At 43.4% G+C, this 24795-nt stretch overlaps 1 protein-coding gene across 1 annotated transcript in view; it reads right to left on the bottom strand.

Annotated features, from left to right (window-relative positions):
* The window catches only part of DPY19L3 (dpy-19 like C-mannosyltransferase 3), a 482898-nt gene that overhangs the window by 429950 nt on the left and 28153 nt on the right, over positions 1–24795 (bottom strand). The window contains exon 2 of the mRNA XM_069217640.1: positions 3007–3150. Coding sequence (XP_069073741.1) covers positions 3007–3109 — 103 coding nt within the window. The 5' untranslated portion in view covers positions 3110–3150. The remainder of the gene's footprint in view (positions 1–3006; positions 3151–24795) is intronic.

Genomic DNA, 24795 nt, shown 5'->3' with positions numbered 1-24795 from the left:
TGTTCTTGATAAGATAGAGGTGTTTCTAAATAAGCGTAAGCCCTGTATTGTCCAGGGACATTCGCAACAGTGTATTCGTGAAAAGTATTTGTACCCCCATCCACTGCTGGAAATCCGACCCAAGAATAAAAAAGTTCCGTTCTATAGGCTGCATGGGCGTCCACCACAAAAGTGACTGGACCCCCCTGGACCGTCAGTCCATGTGCCAACAGATGTCCTGTGAGCGGGTGACGCATATTGATTGCTATATTCACTACATTAGGATTCGCCATTTATAAAAAATAGCTCCAGGTCAGAGAAGGCACACCAATATCGGGGTTTTCCTTTCAAAGTTCAAGCTTGAACAACCAACCACTAAGCAATAGGAAGCACCTATCCCGTGGCGGCGGAAACCCTCAGCCCCACGGACGTCTCCGTATACGGAACCGAGGAGTCAAAATATATATGAGACCAAGAGAGTCAGTCGGACCTAAACATTAGAGCCAGACCAAACGTTGGCGGCGCCATGTCGCGTGGGCTCTCATTATTCTAAATGAGACTACTGGATTTCTAGGCAGCAGGATCGATAACGGTGTGGGGGACTGAGTCTGACCCACGTGTAAAGAACTCTGTCACCCTAAATCCGGTTTTTGCTCCGGCTAACTAGCAGTGCCTCATTTCTCCCATGAGGAAGGAATGATTTGGCAGCCGAGCGCATGACATCTTTGGAACTTCTCAGGGAAGTCGTGGTCACTCAGATCCAAACCAACTCTCTTATTTCCAATATGATCTCATATACAAATGACAAAGACAGTATATGTTTTATATAATATTTTAATAAAACGACTGTATTTTAGATATTAAGGCGTGAGCCGCAATAACAAGAACGATACAACACAGTAGGATGGAAATAGTCACCAGGAGAGTAAAACATAAGAACAAAGCTATCATATTGTCTAACAGTTTCTACTCTCCCTCTGCTTGTTCTATTTAGAGCACAGCATGTTAAGCTTCTAGCATGCCTGTCAGAATCACTGTGGAGACATCAGCCCTCATACCTGAGCAAAGACCTGTGATCTTGGTTCAGCATCTGCAACGAGGCAGTCAGCGTCTAGTTGTGGTTCCCTGGTCGGAATCTCCCTCTTGCGTGTATTGGGACAAGGAAGTGATTTTATAACTAACATGTCATCGTGATCACAAAATGTCCCTACGCATGAATGCCAAGTCTAAACTCCTACCACGTCTATCGGCAATGTACCAGACTGTATCCTTGACTGAAGCACAGAGTAAATATGTTATGGAGAACTCCAGTGCTGAAGTAGGCAAAACAGTGTGATATGAATAAAAAAACAACACCGTAGAACTGGCCATTTGAAAAATAACAGTACGAAGTATAATAAAAAGCATGTAGAGCAAAGTGCACAGAGGCTCTAAGCTGTCAGCAAATGAATAAAATATATTCAGGGCAAAGTGCACAAAGGCCTAAAGCCTGAAGCTAAAGTGCAATGAATACGTAAAACTGACCACACTACAGCTTGATCTACAAACTCAATGACTAAGTAGTGAATTTTTATTTTTTAGAGTTGTTTAAAGTTGAATGATTTATATACTCCCTTCATAGCAACAGTTTCACAAAGAGTAAGCCCACAGGCAACAGATGGGTGCAGTAGGCTAATGCATCTTCTGTTTGTGGTATTTACGCTATCTGTAATTATCACAATGTTACTCCTAGTGATCACCTGTATCGCAACCTTCTCCATGGAGTGTGCTCTTGATCGTGGGTGGGTCCAGTTATCTTTTATCTGGTACTTTGTCTAAGTTACATGGTTAATAGACTAACGTTTGTACTCTACATGATAGACTGTCATTTTATTTAAGTGCCTCATTACTTGGTAACATTTGGTTCTTGCTAACATTTAATAAAAGGATTAAAAAATAATTAATGTGTACAGAGACAGCCTCTTCAGAAAATACAGCTCATTATAGGTGTATATACATCACTTCTTTAACATGTACACCACAGGGTTCTTTAATACCGAATTCGAAGCCATACTTTGATTTAAAAAAAAAAAGAAATCCCTGACACACCTGAGAGAGAAACTCCCTTGGGTCATTAAGCAATTCATTTGTTTCAGTTAACAGGAGTGAAATCTCACAAGAATTGATCTAAAGCATACTTCCAAAGTTTTGCTAGAACTGTAAATAAACCAGTGAGAAACCTAAGAAAAGTATACTAAGTATGGCAGACAGCATCAACATTATTTAATAACAGTGATAACATAATAACAATGGGGGCATTGAAAATGGTGGCAGAGCACTTCATTACGGGGTATTTCAATGTGGGCAGAGTACCAAAGCGACTCCAAATCTTGATAATTCCTAGTTATGAAGATCCCAACCCAGAGATGTTAAATGAGTGTGAAAAGAGCACTGAGGGAGCCTCAGCTGGAATCTTAAAAATCTTGATATTCTTGATAAAACATTCTTTCGGTTTCAGATTTTCACAGAGATTCAATAAAATCAGAGTGAAGTTCTATACGAATAGATAGTGGGAAAAGTATGACCATAAGGCAATCAATCATGCTGCACACTTAATTGGAAGCCAGAAACTACAATGAACACCCCAGTACAATTGAGTTTTGCCCCTAAGGTGAGAAAGTAAACAGTGTGAGGAACGAATAATTCATTCCACTTATTTCATTTTTAGTGTAAAATTAACAGACGGACATTAACACTTATACGGTATTCTGAACTGTATACATAATTTTCAGAATGCGTTATCAGTAAGAAGAAATCAAAAGATTACTAAGAAGACCACAGGAACTGTGCTTGCATATACAAAATAAGACTTTAAATTTTTTTAAATAGCTCAAAAAATAGTTTTCTAAAATTTCACAGACTAACGAATAAACATGTGAGGCACAACTATGGGTGAAGGCTGAGTAGGCGGAGATTTTACCTCCTATTACTGCAAAAGAGGGGTTTGTGATAAGATGCCACTTAATCATGGTTACTTCAAACACTTACCAGAAGATACCTCTACACCAGGGACCAGTGATTTCTCCTGTGCTGGAGGATCCTTACCAGATTCCGAAAATCTGACTCCTTTTCTCTGTCTTACAGAAGTCATAATGGACAACTCTGTCTTGCCACTGCTCTGTAAGGGGACACCTGTAAAGAGAGGCACAGCAATTATGCAGAAAGCAGAGAGGCTATACATTGTTCATATTATTTATATTTAATATTAAGTGGCCTTGTATTCTTGCTAAGCACAAGGATGCCTCCTAAGGAGCAGTTGTAGTGCTATTTAAATTATAATTTTAAAAAATGAGGACTTAAATGGAGTAAGGTGCGCTCCTTTTCACCCCGACACCAGTTGCTAACGCTTTAGTTTCTCAAGGACCACCTTGATGCAACCATCTTTGTTTCTGAACCTGCCCTTGACCAAGCTACTATTGTAAATATCTTGCTCACTTCTTGACTTGCCTGCAGGTTGCCACATACGAGAAATTAATTTAACGATTATGCACTAGATCAATCATTTGTTATGATTGGAATCAGACAGAGATCATTTCATTGTGCTGCCTCTCCCACTTAGGCTAAATCTTTTTCCTTCTGCTCCATGCCTCCTTGTCCCTCAATTTCCCAACACTCTATTCGTTTGCAAAGGGTCCTGTTGTAGGAGGCTGGCCTGGTTTGTAGTGGGTACCTTGGGTACTTACACCAGGTCCAGTTATCCCCTATCAGTGAAATGTAGTAGTGTTCTAGCAGCTTAGGCTGATAGAGGTAGCTATAGCAGAGCAGCTTAGGCTGAACTAGGAGACATGCACAGCTCCTGCAATACCACTTATAGTTACACAGTACTTATACACAAGTAAAGACAATACTCAGTGTTACCAAAAATAAAGGTATTTATTTGGGTGATACAAGGCCAAAAATATCTTAGAGGCATCTGGAGGTAAGTATTATATACAATATATACACTAGACACCAAAATAAGGTAAGTAATTAGACATAGAAGGTGCAAACAATAGTAAATGATATAGAATGCAATGGGAGAAAATAGGTCTAGGGGTAACACAAACCATATACTAAGAAAGTGGAATGCGAATCATGAATTACCCCGTAGACAAGTTTAGTGTGTAGAGTCTCGCTGGGAGAGTAAGAATATAGTAAAGCTAAGAAAAATAGCCCTCCCCAGAGCCCAGAAAAACAGGAGTAGCGTACTGCAAGTTTCCTTAGGACACACTAAAAGTCGTGATTAGAGTTATTGCAAGAACCAAGCAAGACTGCAAACAACAAATGGTGGATTCCTGGACCTGAAGACCTGCATAGGAAGGGGACCAAGTCCAGAAGTCGAAAGAAGTTCCAGGAAGGACAGGAGCCCCTGCCAACCCAAAAGAGGGTGCAAAAGAAGAGTCCCCAGTTGGACGAAGACTGCAGAAATGCACCCAAGGAAGATGTCAGCAGGTTCCTGCATGATGCACTGGATGTCCCATGAAGAGAAGTTGGATGCAGGCGAGTTTTGGCACTGGATTCCTTCAACAAGCCCTGGTTCCGACAAAGTCACGTTTTGCGTCAGGTTGGCGCCATCTGGACCCAGGAGGGATCTGGGGGCCTCAGCACTGTAGAGAGCCCACAGAACACCAGATAGCACCTAGGGGAGTCCCAGGACATGGGGACAAAGGAGGTGCAAAATACGGTTGGTGCAGCACTACATAGGAAGGTCCCACGCCACCGGGGATCAACTCAGTGAGTTGAGCATCGCAGGATAGATAGTGCTGGGGACCTGGGCCAGGCTGTGCACGAAGGAATTTAGCAAATAGTGCACAGAGGCCTCAGGAGGTGAAGAAGACACGGTGCACAGGGGTACTGTCGTTCTCGGGGAAGGCAGGGTCTTACCTCCTCTAAATTGGGACAGCAGGACCTCAGGACAGTCTGTCGATGGCGTCCACCCTCTGTGTTCCAAAAAGCATGCTCGTCGTCAGGAGAGGAGTCCAAGAGAACTGGTTGTCGACTTAGAAGGTGCCTGTCTGAGCAGGGGAGTGACTCCGTCACTCCACGGGGGATTTCTTCGGTCCTTCAGAGCGTGCACACCGTGGAAACAGTTGTAGTTGCTGGCTGGAGCTGAAGTTGCAGAGGAAAAGTAGCCCTTCTGGATACTTTGTTGTTGTTAAAGCAGTTCCTCAAGCAGTCTGCGGTTGATCCGAGGTCAGAGGATGAAGTAGTAGTTGCAGAGGATTCCTGCTGGAAACTTGCAAGTAGAATCTGAAAAGAACCCACAGGAGAGACCCTAAATAGCCCTGAGAGGGGGACTGGCTACCTTACCAGGTATAGACCTACCAGGAGGGGTCTCTGATGTCACCTGCTGGCACTGGCCACTCAGAGGCCTCCAGAGTGTCCCCACACCTTGCAAAGCAAGATGGCTGAAGTCTGGGACACACTGGAGGAGCTCTGGGCACGACCCCTGGGGTGGTGATGGACAGGGGAGTGGTGACTCCCCTTTCCTTTGTCCAGTTTTGCACCAGAGCAAGGACAAGGGGTCCCTGAACCTGTGTAGACTGGCTTATGCAAGGAGGGACCCATCTGTGCCCTTCAAAGAATTTCCAGAGGCTGGGGGAGGCTACCCCTCCCCAGCCTGTAACAACTATTTCCAAAGGGAGCGGGTGTAACACCCTGCTCCCAAAGGAAATGCTTTGTTCTGCCTTCCTGGGACTGAGCTGTTCAGACCCCAGGAGGGTAGAACCCAGTCTGTGAGGTGGCAGCAGCTGTAGCTGCATTCCAAGCCTCAGAGAGCTGGTTTGGCAATACTGGGGGTCCATGGTGGAGACCCCAGGATGCATGGAATTGGCTCCCCAATACCAGATTTGGAATGGGGGGACAATTCCATGATCTTAGACACCTTACATGGCCATATTCATGGTTACCATTGTGAACCTACATATAGGTATTGACCTATATGTAGTGCACGTGTGTAATGGCGTCCCCGCACTCACAAAGTTCTGGGAATTGGCCCTGAACTATGTGGGGGCACCTTTGCTAGTGCAAGGGTGCCCTCACACTTAGTAACTTTGCACCTAGCCTTCATTAAATGAAGATTAGACATATAGGTGGCTTTTAAGTTACTTAAGTGCAGTGAAAATTACTGTGAAATAATGTGTGCACTATTTTACGCAGACTGCAGTGGCAGTCCTGTGAAAGGGTTTGTCTGAGCTCCTTATAGGTGGCAAAAGAAATGCTGTAGCACATGAAGATCTCCTGGAACCACAATGCCCTGGGTACCTAGGTACCATATACTAGGGACGTATAAGGGGGGCCCAATGTGTCAATTGAAATTGGTAAATGAAGTCACTAGCCTATAGTGATAAATTTAAAAGCAGAGAGAGCATAAGCACTGAGGTTCTGATTAGCAGAGCCTCAGTGACACAGTTAAGCACCACACACACACACACACACAATGAGCACTGGGGTCATGACCAGCAGGATCCCAGTGAGACAGACAAAAACATACTGACATACAGGTAAAAATGGAGGTAAAATGCCAAGAAAGATGGTACTTTCCTACACCTGTCATGTAGGTCAAGAGGTTATGTAACACCTCATTGGGTACCAAAAATTTTACTTTGGTCATACATAAAATCACAAGTGAGAAATTCAATGCTGCTTAATAAGTTCCTGGGCTATAGCCAACTTAATACCCAAGGTAAATTCTGAGCTTTCTGAAGGGGGCTTTGCTTGATACATTAACCTTATTCTATTTTATTTATAGAAGTAATGTCATGTTGAATAGGGGTAGAAAAGGAGAACTCACATTTTACTCAAACAAAAGCCACAAAGGTAGCTCCAAAATAATATATAATTAATGTGTGATCTTATACTGGGTTCCTACAGCAGTCAGAAATTATTGGGCCCTAAACTGTGTGCAGCAGGCCGTTTATCAGTGGTATACACTCAAAAGCCAGAGCATTCGAGCACCTTCAGAGCCAAAGCCGCTACCCAAAATATTATTACAGCTCCATCACGAGAGGCGCTAGAATTCTGTCCAACAACGAGCCGTATTACCAAAGTTAGCCAAAGTTAGATGATGTGGGGCGATTCCATATTTGAACACAATTTGGTCATTCAGCTCACAAAAGGTTTTGAAGGAATAGAGATACACAAGGGCATAAATAGAGATACTCAAGGCTTTAGTTTGACGTAGCAGCCACTGGTACTCATGGACGCTCTAGAAAAAAAAAGCAGACATCACAAACAGAATAGTCAAAATCCACAGGTTTACAAAAATGCAAGCCTGAAAACTCCCACCCAAACAACTGGATTCTCACTCTCAGGAACTACTGACAACTTGGTCACTAAAGTTAAAGTTGTGGAATGAAAGAAAAATAGTCTGCCAGTCCCCCTCAAAGCCAATCTCCAAAGGTTCAGGTGGTTCTTTGTTTCTACCAAACCTGGTAAAGATTTTATATTGCAGAAGTCCTGCAGGAGTCTAGTATGTCACTGGTCATCACAGGTAATCAGGAACCACTGGTTTCATAAGCACCACAAAAGACTGCAACTTTCAGTGGTTATTCCTCCAGAACTAAAACTGTTCTGCAGGCCACGGAATTAATGGACCACTGTCTTGGTGTGAAGAAACAGAAAGTAGGGGAACAAAATGGCCAGGACAAAGATAATGATGAAGCAGTTCCTCCATCCTCTTATAGTTATTATTTTTCCTGGGTAGATGACAGTAGTGACCGTGTGGTTCCTGTGCAGTCTATCCCTTGAGAGTCCTCCTGAAATGCTTTCTAGTCTACTGGGCTTTGGGCTGTATCCTCAGAAATGTGAAAAGTCATCCTGACAGGCACAGTCCAGCTCCTTGTGCAAACAAGTAGGTTTCCTCCTGTTCTAGGTCAAGTAGCAAGAAGGGCCTTCAGGTCTCCTCAGCTTAAGCCTGGCCTGGAGTGAGAATGGCAATCATACAAATGTTCCAATCTTGGACCGCCTCAGCTTTTTTTTTTTTTTTTTTACACTTGTGTGTAAGACTATTTTGTGTCTAGGCAAAACAGATGACACAGTTAATGGTTGAGGAGGGTATTGCTTATCCTCTTTCTCAGGTGGAAGGCAGAGTGCCAGAGGCAAGCAAATGTGCTGCATTTTCCAGTAGTTCCACTGCTTCTCAAATCTAGAGATTGCATTTTCCCACTGTAGATGGCGCAATTCATAGACTCCCTTCCCTGATGGGCACACAGACTAGTCTGGACTGGCTCAGGTACCTTGCCTATTTATCTTGTCAGAACTAAGGGCCAGATGTAGCAAGGGTTTTGCGACTCGCAAACGGCCAAAAACGCCGTTTGCGAGTCGCAAAAGCCTCACCGGAATGCAGAAATGCATTTTGCGAGTCGGCTCCGACTCGCAAAATGCATTTCCGACTCGCAAATAGGAAGGGGTGTTCCCTTCCTATTTGCGACTCGCAGTGGGATGCAATTCCATTTGCGACCGCGTACGCGGTCGCAAATGGAGTCGCAGTTACCATCCACTTCAAGTGGATGGTAACCCACTCGCAAATTGGAAGGGGTCCCCATGGGACCCCTTCCAGTTTGTGACTGGACCCAAAAATATTTTTTCAGGGCAGGGAGTGGTCCAAGGGACCACTCCCTGCCCTGAAAAAATACCGAAACTAAAGGTTTCGGTTTTTTTTTTTAAGTGCAGCTCGTTTTCCTTTAAGGAAAACGGGCTACACTTAAAACAAAAAAAAACTGCTTTATTTAAAGCAGTCACGAACACAGAGGTCTGCTGACTACAGCAGGCCTCCATGTTTGCGAGTGCCTCTACTCGCTATGGGGCCGCAATTTGCGACCCACCTCATGAATATTCATGAGGTGGGTCATTGCGACCCCATAGCGAGTCGCAGTCGGTGTCTGAGACACCGTACTGCATTCCAAATTGCGAGTTGCAATTTGCGAGTCGCAGGGACTCGCAAATTGCAAGTCGCAATTTGGAAGATTGCTACATCTGGCCCCAAATCCCGTTATTTCCAGGATTTTAGCTTGACTAATTGAAAAATTGAACCATTAATTGAAATGCTTAATGATGTAGAATAATACAACTTGTTGCTATTTTAAATATGTGCAAGCTATACTAAAATGTGTATCCAACCAATAACATTTTTATTTTGATGAAAAAAAGTCTTAACCTGGTACATATTCATTAAGGAAAGTGCTTGAGCAGAAATGACCTATGCATGAAATACAGTTGTGTTCCCCTACAGAGTGCTTGACTGCATGTATCTGGTATCCTGACTTTTGGCTCTAGAATCATGTTCATCTAGCATGTTCACAGTCTTTCCCTTGGCGTAAGTAAAGTATTGGACTTTTCCTGTGACTAGGAGGGGTGCACTAGGTGTGCCCTCACTAACACTGGATTACTGTCCATGTCATGGGTTTAGTACACAGCACAGTGCAGGCACTTATGTAAAGTTCTGCTTCTAGACACGTACCCAGTTCCCAGAGATGACATCCCAAGTGTGTGTGTGTGTGTGTGTGTGGGGTGGGTCCGTCCGTCCATCCATCCATCCATCCTGAATACCCCAGGCCTGGTCTTTGCACAAGGTGGAGGAGAGATTGCTTTCCCAGGTAGTGGAAGTGTATTGCTGACATGCGGCAGGCTGGAGGTACGAGACCTAGTGCATAACTTACAAAGGAATAAGTGCAGTAGCCAAAGTTCTAATAAACAAACCAAGGCCGGTGCATGAATGTCAGTGTGTTAAATATCAAGGATACATAGTCTGCATTCCACCTTGTGGCTCTTTAATCCACTATCCACAACCAAGAACTCCCTGCCCCTTTATCTTTTATTTGCAGGCTGTCCTTTATCCTTGCTTTTTCCCTTTCTCATGGTTTTTCTGTCTTTCTCTTCTTTCCCCGTACCCACTGGTGAATTTTTCTCTCTCATGCTTTGGATCATTAGATGAAAAATAATTCCTGGGGCCCCACCTGCATTCACCATTTCAGATTAAGTACTGAGGAGACCCAGAAACTGAATTCAGTGGATTGGAGACCGGACTCCTTCAGAAATTCGATCAGGCTCCTACCATCAGATAAATGGAAGGAGTGGGACTGTAGACTCTGTTGTGCAGGGCGAGTGGAACCTTTAGATGAGGCCCAACTTTGTGTTTTTACCTGATTACACTTTCAGTTGGATGATGGCATCCAAGTGCAGAAATCTTCGATCCAGGCTGGAAAGTACCTTGCTGTGAGAAGCATCACACAATGCAAAGGTTGTACTCTGGAGAACAGCCTGGAAAGGACACTTAAAAAAGCCCCCCCAGACTGGTTTGAAAGATGCACACAGTATACATCTCCTGTGTGACTTTCCCGTATAAAAGTCAGATATCACATCTCCACTTGTTTCAGTTCTATGACCAATATGGCCAAGGAAAGCAGTGCACAAAAGACCACTCAGAGGACTACTGGCCAACCAAAGCTTGCAGCTGACTGACACGCAACTTCTAAAAGGTGAGGGGACATCACCAGAGTCTGACTTCATGGTAGAAGAGCTGTAAACCTGTTCTAAGCACCTAGAAGCCTGCCTACTGAGAGGGATGGAGCCTGGCAACTTTGCAGGACAAGTGATTGTCCAGGAAAAGTAAGGTGCAGCATGTCCACTGTGTCTGTGGAGCACGCAGAAGAGAGATCCAAGAACCCCGGTGTCTTTGGGCCTGCAGTTTCTTTCAAGCATATGCGGATGGCAACCACAATATTTGATACCGTTATTGCAGAGGCCCAAAGGGGGCTGTGATCGTCAGTAAAGAGAAACAGCTTGTGTATGGCCGCATCACCACCAAAGTATCAGCCTAGCATGAGCCTGACCACTTAGGGTCCAATTTAGATCTTGGCGATCGCGCTGCTAAATCACGTTGGCCACGGACCCGAGAAGACAGTCAAGTCAACGGTCTTCCGCCCACCATATTTAGATGTTACAGCTCTGCAAGCGGATTGACTGAGGGCGGATTGCTGACGGAGTGAGACGACGGTGGGACCCAATGGACTTCACACAATGGCAGGGGCTATGAAAGAGAGGTAAGTGACACACACACAGTACCTTAGCCATATGTCTACCACGCACTACACAGCACACCACATTCACACAATAACCCATTGCCGTTCCAACACAACACGTACATGCCGAAAACACACATTGACATACATCCATGACACAACATACACACACCATTGATACTGCACCCACACACAATACAACCAAACACAACTACACACTCAGCTACACAAACAACTACACACATCATGACCACGTCCGCCATACAACCACACTCACCTGAATGTGTCACACAGCAACACAACATCGGTCTTACATGCAAGTGACACACATACAGACACAACCACATCACCCACTCCAGCTCCCTCCACCAGCCAATCGCATCGCATTTACACATACTCACTCACACACACACTAAACTCACAGCACAACATGACAGGTACAGGTCCACTGGCAATGTGCACACATGGACACAGTTGACAGGTGTGAATGTATTGTCATTGTGGTGCCAGCATTCATTTGAATACTGGCACCATAATGACAGCTGTGTATGTGTGCAATATGTGTTGTGTACCAGTGTGTCCCCATCTGTGTCGGACAGACTTGTGTCCCCACATATGCATGTCACAGTGATTTAAAAAAATGACTATAACATGTATATGCCTGCAGTGGTCTCGACCTCCTGTGCAGTGCCCACCCAATGTACCCTGGCAATGCGGTGTTCCTATCTTCGAATTCGGAGACAGGGGCCATGTTTTCTCCGTGGGTCAGTTGCAGCAGTGACGGCAGGTGTTTTCCAGTCGTGTCCAGTCAAAGACAGGGTGGAATGGGGAAAAAGGTGAGTTTTCACCCCTCCCCCCTTCCATCCGCCAACTCCAACGTGAAGGTCAAACCGCTACTTTTTTCCTGGCAGTAAGGCACATTCAAATCTGCACTGCAGGAGGGGTGTCTGGGTTTCCACTGACATCCCCTTTTCCCTCTCCTGCCATCAACCCAAGCAGTATTTCTTCGCCAAGACGGCAGTTCCACTCTGGGTTTATGTCTGTGGGACTGCCAACATCTAAACAAGGTGGGGGGGACTGTCACAGCTGCGGACGGGTTTCCAGTTGAAAAGTCCATGGCAGGACTGTTACCGCCAAGCTCTAAATCAGGCCCACAGTCACCAGAGTATATACCAGTGCAAGGCCCCATCAATATCAAGGGCTTGGGCTGTGAATGTCTGTGTCGTAACCAGGAGATCTAGCCTGTGCAGGACTTGAGCAGCCAGCCAATGCAAGGCCTCATCTACCTGCGATGAACCAGACTGCAGACTTCACATCTCCCGGGCGGGCAGCCCAGCAACAGTCCCTGAGCACATCCACAGAGCTGCCAACTGCTGCACCACCTCTCGGAAGAGAGAGAGGCAGAAGCTGGGCAGCTACCTTAAGGATTGGTTCACTGCGTGTTGTAGGAAAGTCAGGACCGAACCATAAGAAATCGAACGCAAGCCTGTCAAGTAGTGACTACTGCATCTGAGCTCCAACCACACTGATATATCTTACCCTGTATGGATGGACTACCTAGATTATTTAGCACTCAAGGTCACAAATCTGTTTTTGGCTGTATTAGGTTTCACGTTCCAGTCTGCATTAATGTACTTTCTCTGTTGAAAAATAAGTACTGGGTTGAATAATACTTTATTGCACTGTTGTGTGACTGTTGAGCACTGTACTCGAGCATCCCTACACTACCTTCCTGAGAAGCCTATGACTGCTCGCCATGGCTAACACTGAGCATCTAATGCTGAGGGGTTGTACTTCGCCAAGTTTGCAAAGCCTGGTAGGGTGCACTCCGGAACATCAGCGGCAAACGATCTAATCTCCCATGGTGAGGCCCAAAGGCCCCAAGGCGGGCAGAGGCCGGCAAGTGTATAGGAAAAGCGCTATCTGTTTATCTTCACATATTTATCCAGTTATAGAAAAAACGGCAGTGGCTGCTTCTAACTGATAAAGCCGTTTAAGTGTTTTGTGTTATAAATGCTGGATATTTGTTTAACTGAGTCATGTGAAAGAACATCAAAAAGGAAATTAAAACACCCAAAGTAAGGGTGAATCTGCATAAAAAAATAATCTTTAGGAATCAGTTAGATTTAGAGAAGCCAATTATGCAATTTAAACGCCACTATTTTCCCATAAGCTGTATACTCCAATAGAAAGAATTCTGGAAAAATACAACTCTTCTTTTAGCGACTTATCCATTAAGAAAGGTAAATTGCACAGACATAGCATGTCCAAGCTGGTTAATGGTTCACTTTGATTTACTCTAGTGACTGTTCCAGGCACAGGAATAACAGATGACTAATTGTTAATCTATTATCAAGTCCTGTTGAAAAAGTCAAGGGCACTCACTTCGCTGAAAAACTCATAGAAACACACCTGACATCGCCATTACAAACCTGATTTATGGCCATTCTTAGTCTGGAGAGAGAAATTTGTTCACCTCCTAACTTGCTGGAGGATCTCAACTGCAAAAAGGGGTTCGGAGCTGGAGACCTGGCTTTCTGGGGTGCTCTCTTTACAGTCGCTCCAAGGGGAGTCAGCATTAAAGAACAGGTGCACCCAACTGTGACCTTGCCTAAACAGAAGCCATAGCATATGTTTTAAAAACAACAGTGTGAGAGGGTCAAAAGGTAATTTCCTTAAGTTGACTCAACCTATATGGGATCACATCAGACAAAGAACTGCAATGACAGATCACAACATTAGATCAAAATGACTGCCCATTCCTGGGGAGTGGGGTTGCCAACTGTGCTCTATTGTGGTCTTATGCGTAATCACAGACTTCACATGCTGAGCTCAGGGGCCTGCACTTTCCCAGCTCACATATTTTGATATGATTAGATAACTTGTTCAGTCATCCAATTTCAAAATTAGATATGCGCGCAATCTTCCCAGTTCAGTTCAATCATCACACACAGTTTACCTAGCTTACATGGTAAGAGGGATGTAGTCTTAGATGCCAAAACATGAAAGACATTTTAGCAACATTCCGAAGATAGAATGTGCAAAGCTTGAATATTACTGAAGATCACGCCTTTTGGCAACATTTCGAAGATAAAACGTGGAAAGCTTGAATATTACTGAAGACTTTAAAGTATATGAGCAATATAAAATGTGATTTACATTCCATATGTATTTGACGTTGCTCATTTGGAACCTTCAAATATATTTTTGTTCTTTTTTTGTCACATGTGTACTATAGGCACACAAAGTCACATTAAGAAAAATATGACATCTTCCGCTTGCAACTGGTACAATTAACTCAACTATGATACCCAATTTCCCCAAGATGTGGTTCCAGAAGTTTATTTTGCCCTACAAGTCCATAAGTTGCTCATTAGTACCTGTTTCACATGGAGTCCAAGGCCTAGGGGCACCATATCTTCTAATGTTTTTTGGCACAGCCTTGCCGTTTAAAGATTTCCTTTTCTGCATTAAAACAGACGTTCATTCCTCTGTGCCACTCAGTTTTGGGTGGAGGGGAGGCAGAGACGTCCAATTCCTAGAAATGCCCTTTGGCTATTAGGTTAGGTTATTAAGTAGCCAATACCTGCTAGCCTTCCCTCGTTGGTGTCATCAGCCCACTTCTCCATAACCCCCAGGAGAACCACCCTGGGACTCAGTTCTGCAGAGGTCTGCAGCAGTTGTGTAAAACAAGCGTGAATTGAAGTCTAGTATGCCATATACCATATCATGTGGAAGAAAGATCCATCAATATCCCCATGACTAGTACGGCATGGCGAACCAGGCCAGCCCATTTGCCATAGCCTATCTGGACTCGGTGAAAGTAGTGAAAAGGTATGAGCCTAAAGTTAGAGGGGAGAGCCTGGACTTGGGAGGCCACTTTTGCTTCTCGCCAATCATCATCATCGCCGGGTTCTCCCAAGTCTGCCAGAGGGTAAATCTGAGCTTTGTGAGGGGTTCTGGGATATTGGGTAGTAGGGACCTGTACACTCAGGAGATACTTTGGCACCCAAGTGGGCCCATTGTCAATTTCCCTTTCAGTGGGTTAAAGTCCAGGACCACATTCAACATCTCAGGTGGGCCTCAAGGAGAGATCTGAAAAATTGGGAATTATGGAACATGTACTCAGTGTGAAGCTGGTCAAAAGAGGTATTGTGGTCCCACAGGTCATCCACTGCCAAAATCCCTTTCATTTCCCATCCTCAAAAGCCCTGCAACCAAGCCACATTTGTTAGCCACGTCCCTTCATACAGGATGGGTTTGAGACGTAGTTTTCCCCAGCCATTTAATATGCTCTAGGGCATTGCGCCAGCACAGCTGGGGGATCCTGGAAATCTGTAGGAGTGCAGCAGGAGGATGATTGCCGTAAAGGAGATTGCAGACACCCCACTTCTCGAGGTAAGATAGCTCCAGACGCCAGTAGGAGTCTTGGCAGTCTCTAAAGAGCCAGTCATTCATGGGGACCATAAGAGCCACCCAGTAGTAAAGGCGAAGGTCAGGGTTGCCTAGGTCTCCTTCGTATGGGGGAACCATGCATTTAGTGTAGGAAACTCTGGGTGCCTTACCTGCCGAGTAAACTCTTGTCAACACAGCCTGCAGGTCTGGGAAAACAGGTGGGGGGGTGGGGGTTGGGGGAGTGTGTATGGGTAATGTTGAAGCATGAGGAAGAACCAGGAGTCAAGGTCGGCCTAGGTCCACTTCATAATCGGGACAATGTTTAAGTCTCAGGCAGTTTGTGAGTTAGCGTTGTAGTGATGCCCAGGTATTTGAAGATCCTTGTGCCACCTTCAGTCTGGCATCTGGCCACTGCAAGAGGGCCGGGCACGTAAGCTTTATGAACTGAGATTTCTCTCAATTGACCTGTAACCCAGAAGCGGATCCACAGATATCCAGCAGCTGAATGGGGCAGGGTCGTTTGGGGGGTGGGGGGGTTGGAAGGTGGGGGGGGGGGGGAGATTTGTATGTATAATATCATATCATCAGCATATAATGCAACTCTGTCCTCATGTTGTGGGGACTAGCAGAGGCCACAGAGCTGGGCTTCTGCTCTAATCTAGCACATCAACAGCTCTATCACCAGAACAATGAGAAGAGGCAAAAGGGGGCCGCCTGTTAAGTGCCTCACTGCTTGGGAAAGGGAGGCTTCGACTGACTCAAACTCCCACACTTGGGAGGCATATAGCATCCCAACCACAGCAAGGAATTTGGGACCAAAATTCATTTGTTGTAGTATATGGAAGAGAAAGGGCCAATGCACTGTGTCGAACACTTTTGCATAGTTGACCAAGAGGAGGGCTGCTGGGCACTGCAATTTATCCAGGTGTAAGAGGACTATCTGTAGCTTACATAGGCAGTGACATGTACGTCTGCCGGGCAAAATGCCATTATGATTCTTATGGATCAACGGTTTTATAACATTGGCAAGTCTTGTGGCACCATGTTTAGGAGGGAGATAGGCCTATGTGAGGAGCAGAGCACTGATGGTTTGCCTGGGTTAAGTATGGTTGTGATAGTGAGTCTCCTGAGGTCAGCCAGAAGGGATGCTGTTCGGCCTGCCTCTTAGAAGAGGAGTAGTAAATGGGGTTCCATAGGAATTTGGATGGGAAGTTGTTTGGGTCAGGGTTTTTTCCCCAAAGGAGTTGCTGTGATAGCCTCCTGTAGGTCCTTCAACATGGAGGATGCATCTAACTCCTCTCGATGAGCCTGGGCAAGCGAGTGGAGAGCTACAGTAATCAGGTGGGAGATTTCAAGCAGTTTTGGGGGTATAGGCGTATAAAGTGCCGTAATATCTTACAAATGTCTCCACAGTTCCTGCCAACTCTTATGTAATCTGGCCCTTGATCGTTTGTATCACCAGGACCACACAGGGACCGTCAGGCTTCTGGGACAAACAAATCACTCTGCCGGCCTTGTTTACTTGTTCATAAAATCAGTATTAGGCAAGTGATCCCGCAATGTGGGAGGAATCAAGGAGCCTACGTTTGAGCGTATCACAGAGGCCCCTTAGGTACTACTGTTTGCGTTTGGATGGTGAGGTCATCCCAGAGGATTATTCTAGCACCAGTATCTAGGTTTCTGGACAAGTAATATCTTTCTCTTTTTCATGTTCCAGACCACGCACAGCCACAAATGCCCTCCTCCCATGGATCATTGTCTTAAAGGCTTCCTATAGAAACACTGGGGACTCCACTGAGAATTGGTTTAGGTCAAAATAGTCCACAATGGCTTCTTTGAGGGGGTGAATCACCACACATTACATCTCCACATATCACCTTCCATGGCTGGGTTGCTCTGAGGTGAACCTCGATCGGCACATGGCCTGAAAGGCCTCAAGTGAGGATATGGGCATTCAAGACTAAGGGCAGGGAGCCAGTCGGCATGAAATAATAGTCGATTTGGGAATGGTATTTGTGTGATACAGAGTAGTACGTGCATGCAGTTTTGTGGGGGTGCCACATGCAGAAAAAGTCTATAAGATCTGGAGAAGTCGATAATCTGAGGGCTAAAGATTATGGGGAGGGGGCTGTGTATGTGATATCCATGGATCTGTTCATGATAGTATTAAAGTCCACACGAAGAATCAGCATACCCAGTTGAGTGTGGAGTAAAGCTACTGAAAGGTCTTCGAGTGTGGCTGTAATCAGTGCCAGGGAGAAGTACACACTGCCCATGGTTCATGGCCACCCGTCTAGGGTGCCCTTCAGGCGCACAAAACTACCCTGTGAGTTTAGTGTGATTTTGTGATTACTAGTCGGCAGGTGTGGGGTAGCAGGATCACCACCCCTCTAGCCCCCCTTGTAAATCTTAAATCCTGCATGAAATACTGTAGTGTAGCAGTAGCGGGCATGGAAAGGACAGCTGGTGCCCATTAAGTGGGCCTCATGGAGGGGAAGAATTGCAGGGGTTTCCTTTTAACATATCGGAAGAACCCACCCTTCTTGATCTTGCCTAGCAGGCCATTAACATTCCAGGTTATTACCTTAAATTGCAGGCTTGTGAAAAGGTTGAATGAGTATAGAGGACACTGGTTGTCATTGTGCATTAGTGAGATTAAATGCATGCCTTGTGTATAAGGGGAAAAGGTATATAACCAAGGAATACCTACCACCAACAATACAAATTATCCCCTCCAAATCTAGCGCTTTTCTTATGCTTGCTACCCAGAATCATCTGTCACCCAAACATGAGTTCTCAACAAGAACGAAAGAGAAAAAGGAAAAGATAAAGCAATCCAGGGGTCATGGGCGCTTATGATGCTTGTGGTTTTTCATCAGTCTGGTCTCTGAAGCGTTCAGGTGTAGCTGAGCCACTGTTCTGCTGCCATGGCAGACAGCCTTCTTTCCCTCTGAGTCCAACGAAAGTTCAGGACTTCAAGGCCTCAGGGATTCCTACTTCACAACTAGGCTTCCTCTGGCGGGCGCCTCCTCGCTGGTTCATCTGCACTACCACGGGCCAGCTTTAATGGTGCTTCAGTGTCCAGCATCTTCAGACTCCCAGGTGGTCATTTGTGATTGTAGCAGTTGACTTTTGGTGGGCACTCTTTGAGCCACTCCCACGCCATGTGAGGGTGGTCAAAAACAGAGTTTGTCCTTGAAAGATAATTTGCAGCTTTGCTGGAAATAGGAGCATATATTAAATGTCCATGGTGCATAGCTTCTGCATGACCAGATTAAACAACTTTCTCTGGGTCTAGACTAGCCTACTGTAGTCCAGAGAAATCAGAATTTTGGACGATTCATATCATGACTGACAGAGAATGAGCAGTTCAAAGAATTAAGACTCTGTCCCAGTAGTTAAGTGTTCATGCATTTTGTCTAGTGTACATGCAATGATGGCCCATGGAGATGCTCCCAGAGGTAGCTTCCCAGCCAGGGCTCAGTAGGCTATTTCGATTAAAAAATAATTGGACAACTGGTCGTCCAGAAGAAACTCTCTCAAAAAAAATTCCAGGAAACACTCCAGGTGAGATCCCTTGGCCCCCTCTGTCAAGCCCACCAACTGGAGACTGTTGCAACTGGAGTGTCCCTCAGTGTTATCAATTGTCACCACCATTGAGCCCCCTGCCGTTTCCAATCATTTTACTGTTTGATCCAATTTATTGACAGAGTCCTCAAGGGAAGAGATGCAACGCTCTGCCACCATCACATGGTCTATGGTGATGCAGAAGTCCTGTCGAAGAAGCATCAGATCCTCTCCGACTTTCCCTATCTTGATCTTGAGTGCATGCCTAGAGTCTTCAATGGCGTGTATTAGAACCTCATTGCATATGGCGAATGCAGCATATGTCGTGCAAGGTGTCACCGAAGCAGCGGCGTTAGTAAGCGGGAGCTAGGCAGGATTCTCATCCTGAGAGAGTGGTTTTGTGAATTTGTCCAGCTTGCTGTGTCTGGCAGTTGGGGGTCTATCTTTGGCCATTTTCTTCATAACCAGAGTTAGCAAAATGAGAATAAGTGGGCCCCCTAGATCTCCGCAGGGTGCTGGCCTAGGGCTTCTGAAAAATCTTAGCGCTGACCTCAGTGATTTTAGCAAATCTGAAATCCACTTCTGCAGCAGAGTATGGGGTAGGGCCTCATATCTATTTCCGAAGCTCAATGGTGCATTTTGGAATATATGAATATATATATATATATATATATATATATATTTATCAAACTTACAGGTAGGGGTTGTTGCGATGTTACACACCATCTGTGAGTTGTATAAGGAAGTAGATGCAATTTCTGATCCTGTCTGAAATTTAATGGATATGGGAATAGATACTGAGGTGGGTTTCCCGAGTGGATTTAAACCCAAATCAGCATTTTTGCCCCTTGTTAATAATGATGTCATATATGTTTCTGAGAAGGGCATCATTGAGGAATGAGAAAATTGAGATATAAGAACAGGGCTCAATGTAATAATCTTCAACCTCAACACAGAGAAGGGATTAAGCCATTGCAAAGCAACAAGACCATTGTGATTAGGAAATCAGATAAGGGTGGCAATGCAGTTGTGTTGTCAAGGGAGATTTATCTGAAAGAAGGCCTGAGGCAATTACATGATGTTAACAGTTATGAAATCTCGAGTAGGGGTGAGATGATACAGGCGAAATTGAGATATTCTGAGAAACTGAAAGGAGAGATAGTGGGTTGACAAAATGGGAGATTCAATTTCTGAGAGTGGAATTCCCCAGAATAACAGCAATTTATTTTTTTACCAAAATTACACATAAATGCAAATAATCCCCTGGGAAGACCTATTGTTTCTTCTAAAAGCAGTTTACTTGAAAATACTTCTAAGTATATAGATATTTTTATATGCCCCTTTCTGGAGACGCTGCTCTCATATCAGAGACACTGGATTTTCTAAGGATAATTAATTAAGTTACTTGGGAGGATGATTTCCTCCTGATGAGTCTTGACATCAATAGCCTCTATACATGTATACCCCATGATTATGGAATTAGGGCTATTAGACATTTCTTGAGAGCCCAGTCTTTGTCTTATCTGTCACATACAGAAATGCTACTTGACATGATCTATATTTGCCTTACCAATATATATATTTTTTTTGATGAGGTGTTTTATTGTCAAACCCAAGGGACTGTGGTGGGCATCTGTTCTGCCCCCAGTTATGCAGGCTGGTGGGAGGAACAGGCTGTCTGGAACATCGTTGAGTTTGAAGAGCAGGTGGTCCTTTGGGTTAGGTACATCAACTATATTTGTTTCACTTGGAAAGGCAGTGTTGAATCTGCTCTGCAATTCATTACCATTCTTAATGAAAATTCTCTGAATCTGAAATTTACATGTGGGATTCAGTCGGAAGCAACAGAATTTCTGGATGTGAGGATTTATATTGTAAGTGGTAAAATGGAAAGTGCTTTGTACAGAAAGAAAACGGCAGGAAACAGCTTTCCTCATGCAAGCAGCAACCATCCAAAAAATCTGATGCAGGGTATTCCCTATGGGGAATTATTGAGAGCAAGGAGAAAATGTAGTTCTGATATAGCCTGAGGTTAAGAGATTGAAATCATGACAAAAATGATTTATGAGGGTGCCGTGAGTCGACTATTGAAAAAGCATTGTTAAAAGTGAATCAAGTTAAAAGAGATGATCTGCTGTTGGCTAAAAAGGTAGATGAGAAAGAAGGTGAATCTATGAGGTTTATCAGAACTTTCCACAATAAAACGGGCTAATTGAAAAGGATATTTCTGAAGTTTTGGCAAGTTTTACATACAGATGAAACTTTGGCCAAAGTGTTGGATAAATATCCTAGATTTACCTTCAGGCAAAGTAAGTCACTGAAAGATTCTTTGAGTCAGTGCTTACAACCACAAATTGCGATCAGTAAGCCTATCAGTGGGATTGTCATCTGCTGAAATTGCAAAGCTTGTAAGTACAGTGCAAATTGTAGGGAGGTAAATTTTCCTGGGAACATTGAAACCATTTGTTATAAAAAAATATGTATTCTGCAATTCAGATTATTTAGTATATATGCTTTGCAGTGTCCATGTAATACATTTTACATGGGCAGTACAATTCACTCAGCAAAAAAGCGAATACTGGAACATATGAGAGTGATTGCACATGATGATAAAACCTATCCAGTGGCAAGACATTTTAAATGTATCATGATCAGAATATTAACAAGTTGAAATGTGTGGTCTTGGACAGGATTCCACTGAATGAGAGGGGAGGCAATAGAACTTTGGAGTTGAGAAAATTAGAGTCAATATTGATCATTAGCCTAAACACTCTACCTCCTGTTTGACTTAAGGATGAAGAGTTGGCAGTTCATTTGGCATTAATGAAAGTATCAGGACATTGAATTACTGGAAGTTGGTTCTTTTAAATGTTTAGGTGGTTCACGCTGATTCGGATTACGTGTTGAATTTTAACTGATTTTTTTTTTCAAAGGTTGGGTGCACGTTTTGAAGTATAATACAAAGATGGACTTCGTGATGTTGGGTAAACCTGTTTTCCTGACTATGGATTAGAAAAGCAAAAGAGCTATTGTATCCCGCAATAAATGCCCACTTTGGCGGTTATGTGTGATTTGTCTTATGGAGCAGGAGGCATGCATTAGTTGGTTTCAGAAAAGAGCAATATCATTAGATGATTTAGAGAAGGAAAGGCTATCTGGTAACCCACTGGGGTAAATATGTATAAATAATATTAATAAGTAAATAAATGTTGAATAATATAAGTGTAAACTTGATCATTCCTATGGGAATTATTAATGTTTATCTGTGAGGGTTTGAATATCAATCGTACTAGTAGTGTGCAACACATTTCACAATGGCCGATTTTCTTTTACCAAAATAAGGAAGTTTGATAATGATAGTTCATTGTTTGTGCTGGTGAAAGCACAAGAGCACTGGTGTTTTAAATATGGTGGATGAATTGCATTTTGTTTACCCGTGATCGAGGAAACTGAGTTTTCTGAAACACGTTTGGTGTTGCCATATCAATAAATTATCTTTTAAGCTTCATGAGATGACTGTGGCCCCAGCTGTTCTCCTTTTTGGACCTGGGATACATGGAGTTATCCGGAAAGGAAACTGTGGAAGTGTTATATGGGGGTCTGCGACCCCACCAAGGCCAGCCACAACAGGGTTGGGACAATAGTGATGTAAAGACTGCAGATATATATATACACACACATATATTTATTTTACTGACATTTCATATAGCACAAACTCTGCCAAAGGGCATTACAGCACTTTACATGAGCACCAGATTACATTATAGATGGTAAAATAAATTTTATTTTGAGCACAGGAGAAAACGTGATTTGCCCACTGCCAACGCCGGGCCTCTTACCTGGTTCCCCAGATCTAAAGTCAGCAACACTAACCATTAGGCCACTTCCATATTTCTCAGTTTATGTGTAAAGTCTATAAACAAGTGGGGTAATTATGTAGGGTGACATACACTGAGCACATTCTCTGTGACAATGGCTTTGTGAAGTGAAAAAAAGAGCAGCAAACAAATACTGGACCAAGCCTCGAAAAAACATAACAAATTTACCAGTTCTGCAGGTCTAGTGACTTAAATTAATCTACTCGACCTAGCTGTAAAGCGCTTGACCCATAAACTGGTTTCAAATTATTTGATCCTAGGCATACTTTTAATTCATTTAGCCAACATTTTCTACTATTATCATCACATATAATAGTATCCTTTCATATATGTTCGTCCAGCATGTCTGCTGTACAAAAAAACTTGTTTAATAGAATAAATGTTTGCTCCATATAAAATATAAATGTAGCCGCATATAGTATACACATGACATCTGACTTGCCACTTACTTCTTTACCAGCATTGAGATCGGGCGGGGTACGAATGTTTCTCTTGCAATGGTTCAAAACTTTCACTTTTAATGAATACGTAACTAAAGCATGAAGTGGTAGCATACTGTAATTTCCAATTGCCACATTGTACTTTGAAATAGCAACAAAATTCCAAAGTGACATGCAGTATTTCAGATAAAACTAATATAGTGTACAAACAGTAATGTTTGGAAATCAAATTTCTGCAAATATTTGTCATTTGGACATCAGCAAGTAAAGTGTTCTGATTTCTTTCAATCTTTGCATCACAATTTTGAATTACAAAAAAAGTGTGTTTGTAATTCTTGATATATTTTGAAATATTTGTACTTTTTATTTTCAAGCTATCTAAGTGTTGTAGGTTAGAAAACAACTGACATCCTACAGCCTTTTGGTTCACAATAAGTGTCACAAAGCTCATGTTACAACATCCTCTAACTGTGGTAAGAGAATAAATAGTAACACCATTTTTCAGGGTAAGATAAGCAGCAATTGATAAAAAGACAAAACTGATTTGACTTCTGTTCTTGAACAGAAAGAAAATGTGTCAAGATAGAACAAGATTTCAAGGCATCTATATTGTTCATTCATTTTTTGAAGGAACAGAACACCTTTTCCTTTCCAGCTCAAGATCACTTGCTAGAACGCACTAGTAGGTCCTAATAAAAGATCAGCGAGATAAAATCTCACTCGCCATAGTGAGTGGGCGAGTAGATTATTTCGAGGCCTGTGAAAGGTTTATCTGGAGTCTTGTTTGGGAATACTTTCAAGAGTTTGTTTTAAAACTGGACTTAGGGACATAGTTAAGAACCTTTGCACCAATGGTGCTGGACCAATTTTCTGAGTAGGGCTGCTAAATCAATGATATATCACTAAAGTCATAGAGACTGTAAAAAAATCGAAGCTTCACACAAAGTGTAGCAAATCATCAGAGTGGTAATGGTGTTGGTGTGCATCTTGGAGCACGCTGTTGCAAAGATATTACTAAAGCATGGTGTAGTAGAGCACTGTCATTTACAGGCAGCAACGGCTCCATTGAAATGGGCATTTTTACTGTTAAAACTATATAGTACACAAATGGAAATATGTGGGGATATTGGGTTTCAGTGATTATTTATCATTTGCGCATCACCAAGTAAAAGTGTCTTGATTTGTTTTGATTCAATTATAATCTTGGTTTATCATCACACATCAGAATACCAAAAAGTGATTCATTTTTGCTATCCTAACTGCTGTTTTTTCTGAAATATGTGTACAGTTAATTTCACTTTGAGGTCAGGGAAAGACAAATAAACACCAACACCCACGTTACAAGAATAAGCAGCAATTTGTCAGAAGACAAAGCATGACATTTGACCTCTGTCTTTGAAGCACAGCAAAAGCTAAATACAAAATGTAAAGCACCTTTATTTATAACACTTATCAGCTGATGACCCACAGTTGGGGAAATGCTGATCTGGTTTAAGA

Source organism: Pleurodeles waltl, chromosome 12 (assembly GCF_031143425.1).
Source record: "Pleurodeles waltl isolate 20211129_DDA chromosome 12, aPleWal1.hap1.20221129, whole genome shotgun sequence".
NCBI lineage: Eukaryota > Metazoa > Chordata > Amphibia > Caudata > Salamandridae > Pleurodeles > Pleurodeles waltl.
The sequence above is the reverse complement of the archived record's forward strand: the minus strand, read 5'-3'. Positions and strand labels throughout refer to the sequence as shown.